Genomic DNA, 14008 nt, shown 5'->3' with positions numbered 1-14008 from the left:
CGCAGTGTCATTAGCCGCGCAGAGTGGAGGCCTCTGTGTAGAGCTGACTCTTTAGAATATTTACACGGAAACGTTAAGCTGGAAGTGTGCTTTTGTTTGTGTTGCCTTGAATCTTCTCCTTTGAAGATTATGATGGGTACTTAATGACTAAGTGGTTATTCTTTAGCAATGATGCATTCCTTGTTTAATCCAAGCGCATTGGGTACTTCTTGTCTTAATGAAAATTTTTGTTACACACGTAAAACTCTGTATGTTAATGCAACAGCCCAAATGTATTGTCCTGGTTTGCTATTTACCCCTCTGATTTATGTCATTTGAAATAGGCTATTTTAATCAGATTTTACATTTCACAAACTATCTTTAGTAGTAAGCCTCAGTATATTCACTGGTAAATAGCTCTTAGAATGTCATTTTTCAGAATATGAAGATACATGTACATATCCTTGCGATCTTAAAATCTGCAGCTAATTACTGTTTTCTGACACTGTGATATATACATGTAATATTTTTCTATGATCGTGGTTTCTTAAAATATTTATTTGAAAGCAAATATTAACAATAAATGGAAACATATAAAATTGTACTGATTTTTGCAATTACCATTGTAAATGGTTTAATCAAAACACCCATGCTGACTTTTCCCCCACTTTTCCCCATCCTTCCTTTCCGAGCAGGTAAGGACCTGAATCCTAGGAAACATTTTACCCCAGCAGCAAAGCTGAGCCCAATCTGAAAGGCCCACCCCACATTTTTGCTCTAGAGCGTGCTTTTCAAATTAAACCACCTTAAGAACTAAAAATAGAACAGAATAACTACTTTAAGCAACTCAGCACTTTTTTGGCCCTATTTTATTCTATTTTCCGAGTGGGTTGTGCTAATTGCGTACCAACCTTGAGGAAAACTAAAAGCAGCAATTCGGTTTTTCACAGATTCTCCTCTTGCTGGATCTGCACGTGCGGAACTCCCCCGCAGAGTTCTACTCACGTGAGTAGAAGGACAATTTGGTTTAATACGTTTCCCATCTTATTTAAATTTGGATGAAGAAGTAATTTTTAGCAAATTTATAACTGTGAAAAATTTTTTAAGTGACACCGGAGGGTGGTCATTGCACACATTTTCTCAGGTGGTTCAGCATTGCAGTTTTCTGAGATTTTTCTGGTTTCTGTAGCACACTTAGCATTTGAAAGGTAAAAGGATCTGGGCCATCGAGCTGCCTGAGGACCAGCTGCCAGGCTGGGGTGGGAGAGATTTTGAATCCCTTCTTGAAGACTGCAGTTCGGCAGACTGGTGTCCCTTCATGGCACCTAACCTGCCTCTCCAGGGCCGGAGCACCACCCAGCCCCACTGCAAGCTTGGGACCTGCAGGTTTATATGGTTGTGAAAGATTTTGCATCTAAGTTGTACTGAGACTAAAGACATCTGCCCCCTTCAACCCCGGCTCCTGGTTCGTTTCCATGACGATTTCCTCAGGCAGCGCTAGCGCCTTCAGAATCAGCGCTCTGTGTCTGCCCAGCATCTGGTTCTTGACTGACCTGTAGTGGTTTTGCCATTACTGAGTCGATTCATAGACAGGAAAACAAGTGCCTTTGTTGAGCCGCTGGATTTTTCTGCCATGGTTTCCCTTTTTTGTGGAAATCCTTAGGAGGGGGACCCAAACTGAGGATCCTGCTTTGCCCCTGGACCATGCCTGCCACAGATCTTGATGAGAAATTTGGGTTCTGAGAGCAACTGTTTCTGTGGGGCTGTAGAAGAGGTGGTTATTTTTCTAACAGATTCCTGAGCATCAGTATTGCTTCCAAATTTGATCCTGGCAAGCTTGTTTAGAAGGTGCAAGTGAAACCCTCTGTTTAGGTTTTGCTGGTGCTGACATACTGCTGAGACCCTTTCTGTGCATGAGCCATAATAACCTTCCTCCTTCTCCACGACCGCTTCTCCATCAATTTTTGAAAACAACTGAACAACTAACATTACCACTGATAACTTTCCCTTCTGAGTTTTCTTCCTCAATACTCACTTTTTTTCAGATGTGGATCTAGAGAGGGCATTATATCTCCTTTAAGTTGCTAAATACTTCTGATTCACATAAAAGCATCATTTTATACACTTGGTTGTTCTGTGTATCTGTTGACCAGCTGCCTAAATACCGTAATGTTGCAATTGCAGTCGAAGCCTCTTTAAATTAGTACCACCCTCCACCTTTGCCCTTGCAAGTAACCAATAAATTTCAATAGAAGAACGAGCAGTGTCAGATGTGATTGGCACTGTAGGTTTTCCTGACATAAAGATCCTCCTGCGCAAAACAGAGGTCTCAGTCCGAGGTCTTCTGTTCGGGCTCAGTATCAATCGCACCTCTAGAGAGCGCTGGTTTCATTGCTGACATTAGTCGGGTTACGGCTCTGTCGTCTTAATTCCGCCTTTGCCTCCTGAGAACCTGTGGAAATGCTCTGATGCCTTTTTTGAAGAGTCTCCAGATGGAAATTGCAGGAGGTGGCCCGCAGCTTCCTGTCTTCTCTGAAGGCATGTTACTATCAAAGATGTTGGTATCAGAGACTTCAAACTAGAGGCTTCAGTTCTAACAGAGTGAAGTTTAACCCGTCATGAAGCCACATGGTGGATGGAACTGTGACCATCCCTAGAATCAGAAACAGGTCCTCTGTCGTTTGTCTCTGACTGCTTTTTAGACACCATTTCCATAATGTCATGAGGAGGTTTTCCAGTTCCTGATTCTTGCAGTTTCCCGCTAATTACACTCGGGATCTTGAAGCCAAGCAGTTGCTGCTCTGCAGGGCTCTGTGGCCGGGCTGGCACCTGGTGTCTGTGGGTTACGAGTTACTGGCCCCTCTCACAGACGCTGGGCCTGCATACACTGCATGTACTAAGTGATTTTTAAAGTTAAGTGTTTCTTGAATGTACTTTGACAGCTTTTTTGAAAATTGCTTTCTACCGTGGCCAATGATTCCTTGTTTTGGAAGGATGCAGCAAATTTCCAGGCTGCCTCTTAAATCTCATGGCTCTTAAAAGTCAGTCTTTAAAATAAATCTGTGGCCTAAACACGTGTAGCAGATAAAAGAAGAGCCTGGAAAATTCTTATATGTACTAAGATTTATATCTAGTTTTCAAATGATACATTTTATTTTCACCATCTTCTTATAAATCTCCATCACTTGAAATGGATATCAGACTAGAGAAAGGGCTATCTGGGTATACAGTGTCTATCTAGTCATATTAAGAGAAGCAATTTTCCATTTGAGTTTTTACAGCTTACAAAATGTCACTCATGATCTGCTAAGATAGTGAGGTCAAATCAAGCACGTGAATTAAATATTTGAGAAATTTTGGAACCAATCCAGGAAAAAAATCTGAAATAGGATATAATGGCGGAATTTTTAAGATAGTCCTTGCATAGTTCTTACATTTCCCAGTTTGGATAAAAGGGGGAAAAAAAGTGCTTTAAATAAATGACTTTTCTTCTGGATCTTTGCAAATGATTTCCTCTTCCATAATGGCTAGTATTTCTTGAGTGCTTATACTTTGTGGCAATTCACTATTCCAAGTATTTTACCAGCATTTATTCGTTTAATCCTCAACACAACTCTATGAGGTATGTACTCTTATTCAACAGAGAGGTTAATTATCTTGTTCAAGGTCACACAGCTGGAAAGTAGGTTGACCTGGAGCTGACTCAGCCAGCCTGGCCTCAGACCCACACACTTTCTTTCATTATGTCTGTAGTGTCTCATGTCTCCTAACCTTGAAATGCACTTACTTATGAATATTACATTGCAAATATCTGCTCAGTAACCTTTCAAGTATAAAGTCCCTGAGGAAAGAATTATCTTTCACTTGATTTTTATTTAAAAGACAGTATAGTTTCATGAGAACAACACAGAAGCCAGAAGTAGACTGCTGAGTTCACACCTCAGCAGTGTGACTTCTAACAAGCTATTCACCCTGGAGGTGTCATCATTTCTTTCATAAAACAGGGATGATGGTAATAATGGTACCTACCACATATGGTTGTTTTGAGAATCAAATGAGTTAATAAGGAGCACTTGGAGCAGTGCCTGATACAGAGTAAATACTTTGTAAGCCTTTTTCTTGTTACTATTATTTAATCTGCTCAGATCAAAATGTCTAAAATGGCTTAAAAATACTCAGTGACAATAATTTACTCAATGAGCAGAGAACTGGGGCTCTGTTGATGTTTAGTGATTTGAATCTGAGCCAAAAACAAAGGTAAGAAAAAGTGCTGCAAATTTTTAATCAGTTTCCTCTAAATAGGAGGTTTTTATTGTAGTACGCACATTCCAGCATTTGTTTGGCTAGTGAGATCCAGAAGCACCCAGAAGCTTCAGCTTGTATCAGACTGCTGATTAATTAACTTCTGGGGAGATTCCATGAATAATCGGGACAATATGACAATTCCAGTGTTTTATGAGCCCCTTCACCTGGGGTAGACCAGTTCTCCTAAACACGCTGCAGTAGGAGCTGTGTGATGTAGGTACTGTGCACAATAGGTACTGTGCACGCATGATAGTGTCTGATCCTGCCAACACCGCAGGGAAATATGCTCTTATCACCACTATAGAGATGTGGAAACATAACCAGTCACCCAACCAGTAGGAGGTAAGGTCAGTATTGAGGCTCTAGTTGTCTTACTGCAGAGCACGAACTCTTTCTATTGCCCATGCTAACCATAGTTAAAATCCACAAACGAACGAACACATTGAAGCAGTGGGAAAAGGCAGAAAAGGGATGTTTTAGTGTCTCTTCCACCAGTTAGAGGCAAATCATTCAGCTCCCCTAGGATGCAGGGTCGATAGAATAGGGACACTGAACTACTTTTGAGGCAGGCTGAACCAGTGTACTTGCAGTATCTTTCAGGCCTATGATAATTATTATTTTCACTGATTTTTATTATTTATGTATGTATATTCATGGGACATCTAATATGTGCGTGGCCCTGTGCCAGTGGCTACACGGGATGAAAAAAAGTGAAACAGGATGTAATTCTTTGGATTGCTTGAGACTAATGATGATAGTGAACGATGGACCTTGGAAGTCTACCCTCTAGTGGGAGAGAAAGTCATGGTCAGCAAAGCAGGCAGAAACGCCGGAGGAGATGCGGTGTTCTCACTTCAGAGGAGGCAGAGGGCATCATCAGCTGGGGCGTTAGAAGACTTCGAGGTGCAGGTGCCGTTTGAACTGAGCTTTAAAAGACGTGGAGAGAGGACATTCTGGGTGGAAGACAGCGTAGTGAGAGGCAGGGAGATGGAAAAACATGAAGTGTTTCGATGAAATAGTGATCTTTTGATTTGGGTGAAGTGCAGAATCCTGAAAGATAAGGCTACATTAGACTGCAGAGCCAGGTTGAGTAGATTAGGTTGCTTGCGGATGAAAAGGAAAGTCTTTGAAGCTTTCAGCATGGATGTGAAGGCTTAGAGCTGTACTTTAGGAAGATTAATTGAGAGGGTCTGTCAGTTTCAAGTCTAGGAGCCTGAGAGAATGCTGGTACCATTGATGGAAAACAGGAGATCAGAAGGAGCTGGTTTTACCTCCCCCTTATTCATATTTATATGTATTTAGTTTGAAGAACTATGGAAACGCAGAACTGGACTTTGGGAGGAGCAGAAGAGACCGTATCAATTTGTCAAACATAAGTGAAGTTGTGCTAGGTGATTGCAAACGAGTGTGCGAGGGCACGTGGTCAAGGACAGACCTTAGGTATGTAAACATCTAGCTAGCAGGTGGGAGAAAGAAGCCAGTAAGAGAAGTAGAAGAGCAGTAGTCAGAAAAACAGTGGAAGAAGCAGAGAATGCAGCGTTGGGGGTTAATGGAGAATTTCAGAAAGTAAATGGTGACTCATTAAATTGTAAGATACAGGTAAGATAACCTAATTAATTCAATATTCCTCACAACAGTAGGGTGCAGTGTTTCACACATTGTTGGTGTTCGATAAATGTTGAATGAAGATCTCTATTGTGCAATGCCACACAAAATCTGGGGAGCGTTAAGACTGTGAAAAGACCTTTGTTTTCATGATCAGGGCATCCCTGGTTATTGCTCCCATATTGTGAATTTCTAACCTTTCTGTTTGAAGGAAAATAAAGAACAAAGATCTTCATATCAAAGATTAAGGCAGGGGGCTGGTTCGGTGGCACAGTGGTTAAGTGTGCACCTTCTGCTTCGGTGGCCTGGGATTCACTGGTTTAGATCACAGGTGCAGACATGGCAGTGCTTGGCAAGCCATGCTGTGGTAGGCGTCCCACATATAAAGTAGAGGAAGAACGGGCACAGATGTTAGCTCAGGGCCAGTCTTACTCAGCAAAAAGAGGAGGATTGGCTGCAGATGCTAGCTCAGGGCTAATCTTTCTCAAAAAAAAAAGATTAAGGCAGGTACAACATTGCCTCTAGGCCATGTGTTCTGTCAGACCACAAATATAAAAATGTCTATTTTTTTCATATGACATATTGTCACTCAGAATTCTGCTATCTGTATGAGTGTGAGTATGTCTGAGAATATGTGTGATAGCGGGAGGCGAAGGCCACAAAAATGTCCATCCCTGGAGACAAGATCAGTCCAACATGAGGGGCACACAATGATAGCAAGCAGCTGTCAGAAGCCTTGTACTAACTGGACAGATGGTACCACAGTTGTATCTTGTAGATATAGTGTCCAGGGAACAGAAGTACAAAGAGAACAAGAACCACAGCATAATAACACCTATGTAAATAAACACACACCTAAATCAATACTATTCAGCATAACCCAAGGATACACGCATGGCCCAAGACTTTCATTAGAGTGGGTGTCTCCTGGGGGTAGTGAGGGAATAGACACAAGAATCACGGTGAAGGGGAAAATAAAACAACAGAAAGACCTTGAAAAGATCAACGATGAGGTGTGTGATTGTAGGGGAGGAAGGCATTTCCTCTACCCACTCTGGGTCCTTCTGGCAGGACAACAAATTAAATTCACATGAGACAGAATAACAGGAGAAAATTAAACACAGCTTTATAACATGTATACATGGGTGAGGCTCAGGAAAACTGAGGAACTCACCAAAATGGTGGAAGCTCTCACTTTAAATACCCTCCTGAGCTAAAGGCAAAGGAGGATGCTGGGGGTAGGGGAGTCAGTTATGGGAGGTTACCAGAAAAGCACAGTAAACAAGAGTAGGGTTATTATGCAGATTTAAGTCCTTGCCTTCCTCATTGATAAGAGCTTCTAGAGATAAGGCCATCCTCCCTTCTTCCTGGTACAGAGAGGGAGACACCCTTACAAATGGAGATTGCCTAAACAAATGTAAATATCTCCTACAAAGGGTAATTCTACTTTTCAGAGTTTCTCTCCTCTCTGCAGTTTTTAAAAGTAACCAGCCCAAAATAATCCTCATGCCAAAGAGACTATCTTTGGGCGGCCAATTCCAATCCCCCACATGACTGATTCATGCTTTGTAGTGGACATCAAAAGAAAAAAAGACATACATGATGGAGGCATTTTTGCAAATTTCAAAAAACTGAATTCAATAAAAGGCTCACACAATAATCAGTGGGGTAACTATATAGGTTTTACATTTATTATGATCCATGGCAAACAAAAAATACAGAAATAACATAAGCTATCTATAGTAAAATTCATGCATATCACAAGGTCTATTAATTTTGGCCTCAATTCAAAGTGACATCAGGTGTGTTGGGAGCAGCAAGAAGGGTGGGGAAATTTATTATGGTCAGAACAGAGTACACAGGGCTCCACCCACAGGATCTTCCAACACAAAAAAACATTCTAAATGGTAGAATCCAATCTAATTCTTTATTGTGTAATACATTACATATTATATAATCATCAAGCAGGAATCCAGTATTGACATTTGTATTCTAGCTTAACAGTTACATTTATTACTCTTTATCATTAAAAATGTAATTCTAGCCAATTAGTTTTCTACCCATTCAAAGAATGAGAGGTAAAATCCAGCTTGAACATAGCAGCAAGGATATTCCCAATACTCAGTGACTGGCAGAAAATATAAATAGACAGACTTTATTTTTATATAGGATACAGGAACCATGGTTTCACATGTAGGGAAATCAGAATCAGATTTCTGCTTTTTCCTTGCTCTTTCCAAATTGGAAATTAGACCGCAAAAGTCATGCAGACCCCCCATCGGAAGCCCTGTTGCATTGGGTAACTAATGCTAAGAGGGGTGTGTTTTTGCCTTTACTGCTCTCAACACAGAACTCCATTTGCTGTTCCTCTGTTCTAACAGCTCTTTTTTAAACCTGTCTTGAAAAGAACTATGGTTGTCTTCATCCTCTGTCTCAGAGATGATTTCCATCTTCTGAATGATGAGTTTAATAAGCTCATGCTGTTTTTCCAGAAGAGATGTGAGATCCTTCAGCCTAAAAGGACATACACATTTTATTAATTTATTTTCAATTATCCTTTTAGGTGTTCTGAGTGCAGGGAGGCCTACGTACTAGAAGCGTTCCGTATCAGATTGAGCGTGCTCAGCTTATGGCCTCACAGTAGTCAAATCCTTCTAAGGGAGACATATTTTTAAAGTTTAAATGATTTTCCTAAGGTTAAACTGCTAGTTCATGGCTAGTTTACTTTTGTTCCCATTTTAAAGACTAAAACACTGTTGCACAGACAGGTTAAGTGACTTGCCCAGGGTCAAACAGTTAGTAAATAGTTAGTAAATAGTAAATAGTTCAGTGGGCCTTTGAACTCAGTAAATTAACACTGAAGCCCTCATGCTTAACCACTACACACTATATGGCTTCTCCAGGGATCCTCAAAAATTTACAGTATGAATTCGGATGGCTCATGAAGAATGCAGTTCAAGATACAGATGGGCAAACTAATTGATGAATAGCAGCAAATAAGTTGTTGAGTCTAAAAAATGTCTCCTGATTCTCAATATACTAGCAACATCAGTCAATTAAATCATGACAACAGATGAGCTAAAAACACAAATATACAGTATAACTTTACCCTACGCATCATTTAAGAGTTTTAAGTTCCTCAAATACAGATAAAAGGAAAAATACCGGTATTTCTGCTTCAATATTTCCGTTTCTAAAGATGTATCGACATTTGGTATTTCTTGTCTCGCTTCTCGGGGGCAAAAGATATGAGAATACAAACGCTATGGGATAAAAGATTAAAAGTTACTCAAGTTGAACTCAATTCAGGAGCTAGTTCTTGAATATGTGCCATAATTCAGCTCCTGAGCCAGGGGTGCTGGCACCAACACTGTAAGACATAGCAGTGGCCTTGCAGGAGCTCAGTCCACTGACAGAAAGAGACATTATAAGTGGCAGTACGCCATACAGGATTAGCTGTTGATTCTCTAAAACTGCTCTGCACCGTTAACCAACACGACTGAATTTTACGTGGAGAATTTTCTGAAATGCTATTTTAATATGTTTTTAAATTTAGTGTCGTTTAAACCATTTAGTGGACTGGAGAGGATCAAGGGCAGATGTGAAATGACCAGGAATAAGGTAATTCTAGAAGTCCAGGCAGGAGAAGATGACCACTTGCACAGGCCGCCCAGGAAGTCAAATGGACCAAACACGGCATTGATTAGGTGTGAGGGGAGAGGATATGTCAAGAATGACATCTTCCACGGGCAAATGAATGGTGGTGACATTAGCAGCAATGAGAAACTTGGAGAAGGATGGGGCTTTCTCGCTCTTTCCCTGTAGGGCATGTCTGGAGGGAGGATCATGAGTTTGTTTTGCATGACCGGGGGTACCTTTGAGACAGACCAGTGATGCTGTCAACGAGACAGTGGGATACAGGGGCCTGGAACTCGAAGGAGAGCTCTAGGCTAGAGAGAGCAGCTGCTGAGCCTTCTGAGTTCAGGTACTACCCGCAATCATGGGGACAAGTGAAATCGGATCGGGAGACAGTGTAGAGTTCAAATACAGCCGAGGCTGATCTCAGTTGGCCTTTATCATTTGAGGACTACACACTGGAAAATGAACCTAAAAAGAACTCAGAAACACTATTCCCAGGGACAGGAGGGAGCCCAGGCACGGTTAAGATTAGCGTCCAGTACTTCTGACTTAGTGTTGGCCCTTTTCCATTGAAGGCGATGGCCTTGCTTAGTCTTTGACACTTCGTATATTTTCTATAATGTACACCCCCACGTATGTGTGTGTATATTTATGCACCTATGTATACATACATGTGTATTCCTTACATGACATAGATACACATGTATATCTGCACATATATGTAAGTGGCGTGTGCCTAGGAAAAACAAATGAAGTGGACCTGCGCTGTAAAAAAGATGCTAAAGGGAACGGCTGGTCCACCTGCCCATCTGCCCTCCGAGGGATACGGTACATCTTTAACACAGACACTGTGGATGAGCCACTCGGAAGAGGAGAGGAAATGTCTCCCTCCACTGCCCATCACTTTCACACTGTGGGTAAATCATGCACTTTTTTTTTTAAAAAAGCACAATTATTTCAGGGGCCAGCCCTGTGGCCAAGTGGTTAAAGTTTTGCGTGCTCTGCCTTGGCAGCCCAGATTCACAGGTTTGGATCCTGGGCGTGGACCTGCTCTGCTCATCAGCCACGCTGTGGAGGCATCCCACATACAAAGAAGAGGAAGACTGGCACAGATGTTAGCTCAGGGTTAATCTTCCTCAAGCAAAAAAAAAAAAAAAAAAAGAGGAAAGTTGGCAATGGATGTTACAGCAAATCTTCCTCACCAAAAAAAAAAAAAACACAATTCTTTCTTTCCCACAGGCAGAGTGACTCCAAGCATATAAAACAGCACCCTTAGGGATAACACAATGAATGAGTACAAAGCAATATCATGTTATTTAAGTCGGTATTTGCTACATGTACTTACTAATAACATTCCAGTATGTCTGGGTCTGTTGGGGTACACCATAATGGACTTCTGATCCACTTTGTGTAGGAACCAGAGCGGCAGCTTCTTCTCTAAGCTGGTATGAAGTTCCACCTAAAGTGCGTTTTAGATTTGTTGATAAAAGCCATTATTCAGTATCTGGAATTCTTACACTGCTCGGAAGCAATGGTTAGTACAGCAAACTGCAGACAGACTCCTGGGTCCTTGTTTATGCACCAGCGGCTGGGCTGGCCAGGTTCCCTTCATGCCCAGCTCACGACACCTACATGCCCCTAGATCTCACCTCATCCCCTGACAAGAATTCAGTCAGCAGATGCGTACTATTCAGTGACTGTGACTGACACTGGGGCTACAAAGAAGAAAAAGACTTAGCCCATACTCAGGGTGTACTAACACCACAGCATGTGCACAGCTGGAGCAGTGGATGGTCTGAATGTGTAGCTATGACAGGAGAGTGGAAGGTGTGCTGAAATGGAGGCTCACAAGGTGAGCAGTGAAAGAACCAGAAGCAGCATGGCTAAGAGTATTTCATCAATTTCTCACACTGTGCTATCAAGTGGAAAATGGTTTATCCAGGACATATCTTGAGTGTAATTTTTATTTTCACAGATAGAATCTTTTGTCTCACTTAATGTTTTCACCTTGAGTTTATATTAATTCTCAGGTTTTCAACTTCTTTTTGTTTGCCTTTGACTCTGTCTATAGCCTTTGTGTTCGTTGTTTAGTGATGTTTAATTGCCATTGATGCAAGATTTAGTTTTCCAAACCAAGACCATATGTTTTTTAATATTTAGACATTGAAGTGATTTGCATTCATAAATGGTGAGATGGTGAGAAGTTCCCGACCATGCTGTTTAAAATCGTAGTCCCCCTCTCCCGCATAACACCCTCCCTATCCTGCTTCTCTGCTATTTTCATAGCAATTGCCACCACTTAACATACTAACACATTAGTTCCAGTTTCAAGAAAAGCTATGTTTTCTTGTATTTTATTAATAATACCAATTATGTATCTTCTTTGAGTTTCTATAGTAAGTAATTTTCAGGGTTCCTTTTTCCCTCGGGTCTTTAGGGCAATATTCCTTTCTCCCGCCATAGACATTGTTCAGAGGTCACGTGTTATCATTCACTTACTCAGACTTCATTGAAAAGATTTATTCACACCAAGGGTTTGCCAACAGATAAAGCACGTGGTGTATCTTAATCTTGTTCATTCTCTGCCCAGGAGCTGCCAGACTTCCTCTCTCAAACATGGTCCTGGGGGAGGATGGCAAGCAAAGCCTCAAGTCCAATCAGAGTGGGTCTGATGAGACCCACTGAATGTGGCTCGTCTGGGCTGAGGAAGCAGCTTCCCCTCCGCTAACGGGCGGGTTCCATGGTGAAGGGGAAGATGGCCTCTGTGGGTTTCCTTTTGTCATTTGCAGCGGGTACATAAAAGTTTGTGGAGTGTCTCCAGCTTCCAGCTTGTGCTGGAAAGGGGGGTCACCAATGTTAAAAACAAACAACTTTAAGCCCCTCAAAATACTCACAACTCCTGTCTTTGAGGAACTGATAGTCTGCTTAATGAATACACCTCCCAGTGTAAGCCATCCCAGCGACCCTTCTCTCTCCACTCTCATTTGAGATGATGTTGTTTGCAGACCAAATGACTCTTTATGAAATGCTACCCATCCCCTTACATCCCTGGTTCTGTTGTGGGCTCAGACTTAGGTTGTAAGTCTGATGTACAGAGTTGTACATGGATGTAGACTTGCTTAAAAAACAGCCCAGGGGAAATAGGAGAAAGGCTTCCTGGGTTTTCTAGTCAATGCTGGTTTTGTTTTGTTTTGTTTTGAGGAAGACTAGCCCTGAGCTAACTACTGCCAGTCCTCCTCTTTTTGCTGAGGAAGCCTGGCCCTGAGCTAACATCCGTGCCCATCTTCCTCTACTTTATATGTGGGACGCTTACCACAGCATGGCAGGCCAAGTGGTGCCATGTCCGCACCCAGGATCCGAACCGGCGAACCCCGGGCCGCCGAGAAGCGGAACGTGCAAACTTAATCGCTGCGCCACCAGGCCGGCCCCAAGTCAATGCTGTTCTTGATCCAAAACAAGGACAGATAACATGGGAGGACTTGCTTTGCTCACTTCCTTTATAGGCCTTTGTGCTGCTTGGTTTCAGGGAGCAAAGCAAACCTCATATAGCACTGTGCTTTCAAATCAACTGCACTGACACTGTCGTTTAGCGGGCTTCCCCCCAGACATCTGATCTACTGCTGTTGCTTACATTGTCCTTTTTCTTTACTTTTCCTGGTATTTTCAAGAGTTATTAGTTACGAAGTTCTGCTGATGTGCCTGCCAAGAAGCTTACATGTCCCTTCTCTCCTCACCCAGCTACCTGCAGTCCTACACTCCATCTCTCTTAAGGTAATAACCACTCACTGGCTCCTCCCTCCTCCACTTTGAGTCTGTTCCCATTCTTTAGAAGGACTCACAAGAACTTTCCACTCACTAACAAAATGACTTGAAGTGCTTCATCATTTCCTGCCCTTTCTTCTAAAGCTAAGGCTTTCGTTTGCCTGCTGTTTTTGAATAAAGCCTTCGATCACTGGATCAGCCTTATTGCACCCTAATGAGCCATCCTTCCAGCCCAGGGGGCCCTGTCACACCTCCTTAGGCTTTTCCTCTTGTTCTGCCTTTGGCCGTTTGCTCCTGCTGGGTCCTTCCTTTCTGGAATGGCCTCTCTGCTTTCAAAATCCCACCACCTTTCAATGCCCGGTTCACATCCCAACGCTTCCATATAGCAGTTCCTTAATTATTTTGCATTTATTTTCTGTACGTGACATTTTAACTATTTAATGCACATATCTTCATTCTTTAATGTTCCCAGCTCTCTGTATAATAGACAGTTTAGTCACAGACGTAGAGGTTAGGGATGCTTCTAAATTTTGATATTTTATTCTCTGAATGTTTAGTTGGTGTGCTCTCTAATTAGATTTATTTTACTTGTCATAGTCAAAGATCACATCTCTGTAATTTCTCTGAGGTCTCATGCTAAGTTGTGCTGTGCTTTGCATATGCCATGCACAGGAGCATTTTTAAAAATAAATATATGCTAAGGTATTGCTGAATGAGT

At 41.9% G+C, this 14008-nt stretch overlaps 1 protein-coding gene and 1 long non-coding RNA gene across 2 annotated transcripts in view; one reads left to right on the top strand and one right to left on the bottom strand.

The window, feature by feature from the left end:
* Positions 1-928: 928 nt before the first annotated feature.
* LOC138915513 (uncharacterized) overlaps positions 929-14008 on the top strand; it is a 38391-nt gene continuing 25311 nt past the window's right edge. The window contains exon 1 of the long non-coding RNA XR_011421554.1: positions 929-984. This is a non-coding gene — a long non-coding RNA (uncharacterized lncRNA). The remainder of the gene's footprint in view (positions 985-14008) is intronic.
* TRPA1 (transient receptor potential cation channel subfamily A member 1) overlaps positions 7553-14008 on the bottom strand; it is a 51606-nt gene continuing 45150 nt past the window's right edge. The window contains exons 25-27 of the mRNA XM_001493464.4: positions 10874-10987; positions 9055-9152; positions 7553-8403 (exon numbers count right to left, since the gene is read on the bottom strand). Coding sequence (XP_001493514.2) covers positions 8199-8403; positions 9055-9152; positions 10874-10987 — 417 coding nt within the window. The 3' untranslated portion in view covers positions 7553-8198. The remainder of the gene's footprint in view (positions 8404-9054; positions 9153-10873; positions 10988-14008) is intronic.

This window comes from Equus caballus, chromosome 9 (genome assembly GCF_041296265.1).
Source record: "Equus caballus isolate H_3958 breed thoroughbred chromosome 9, TB-T2T, whole genome shotgun sequence".
Classification (NCBI taxonomy): Eukaryota; Metazoa; Chordata; class Mammalia; order Perissodactyla; family Equidae; genus Equus; species Equus caballus.
Note: the sequence above shows the minus strand (reverse complement) of the source record. Positions and strands in the feature narration are given on the sequence as shown.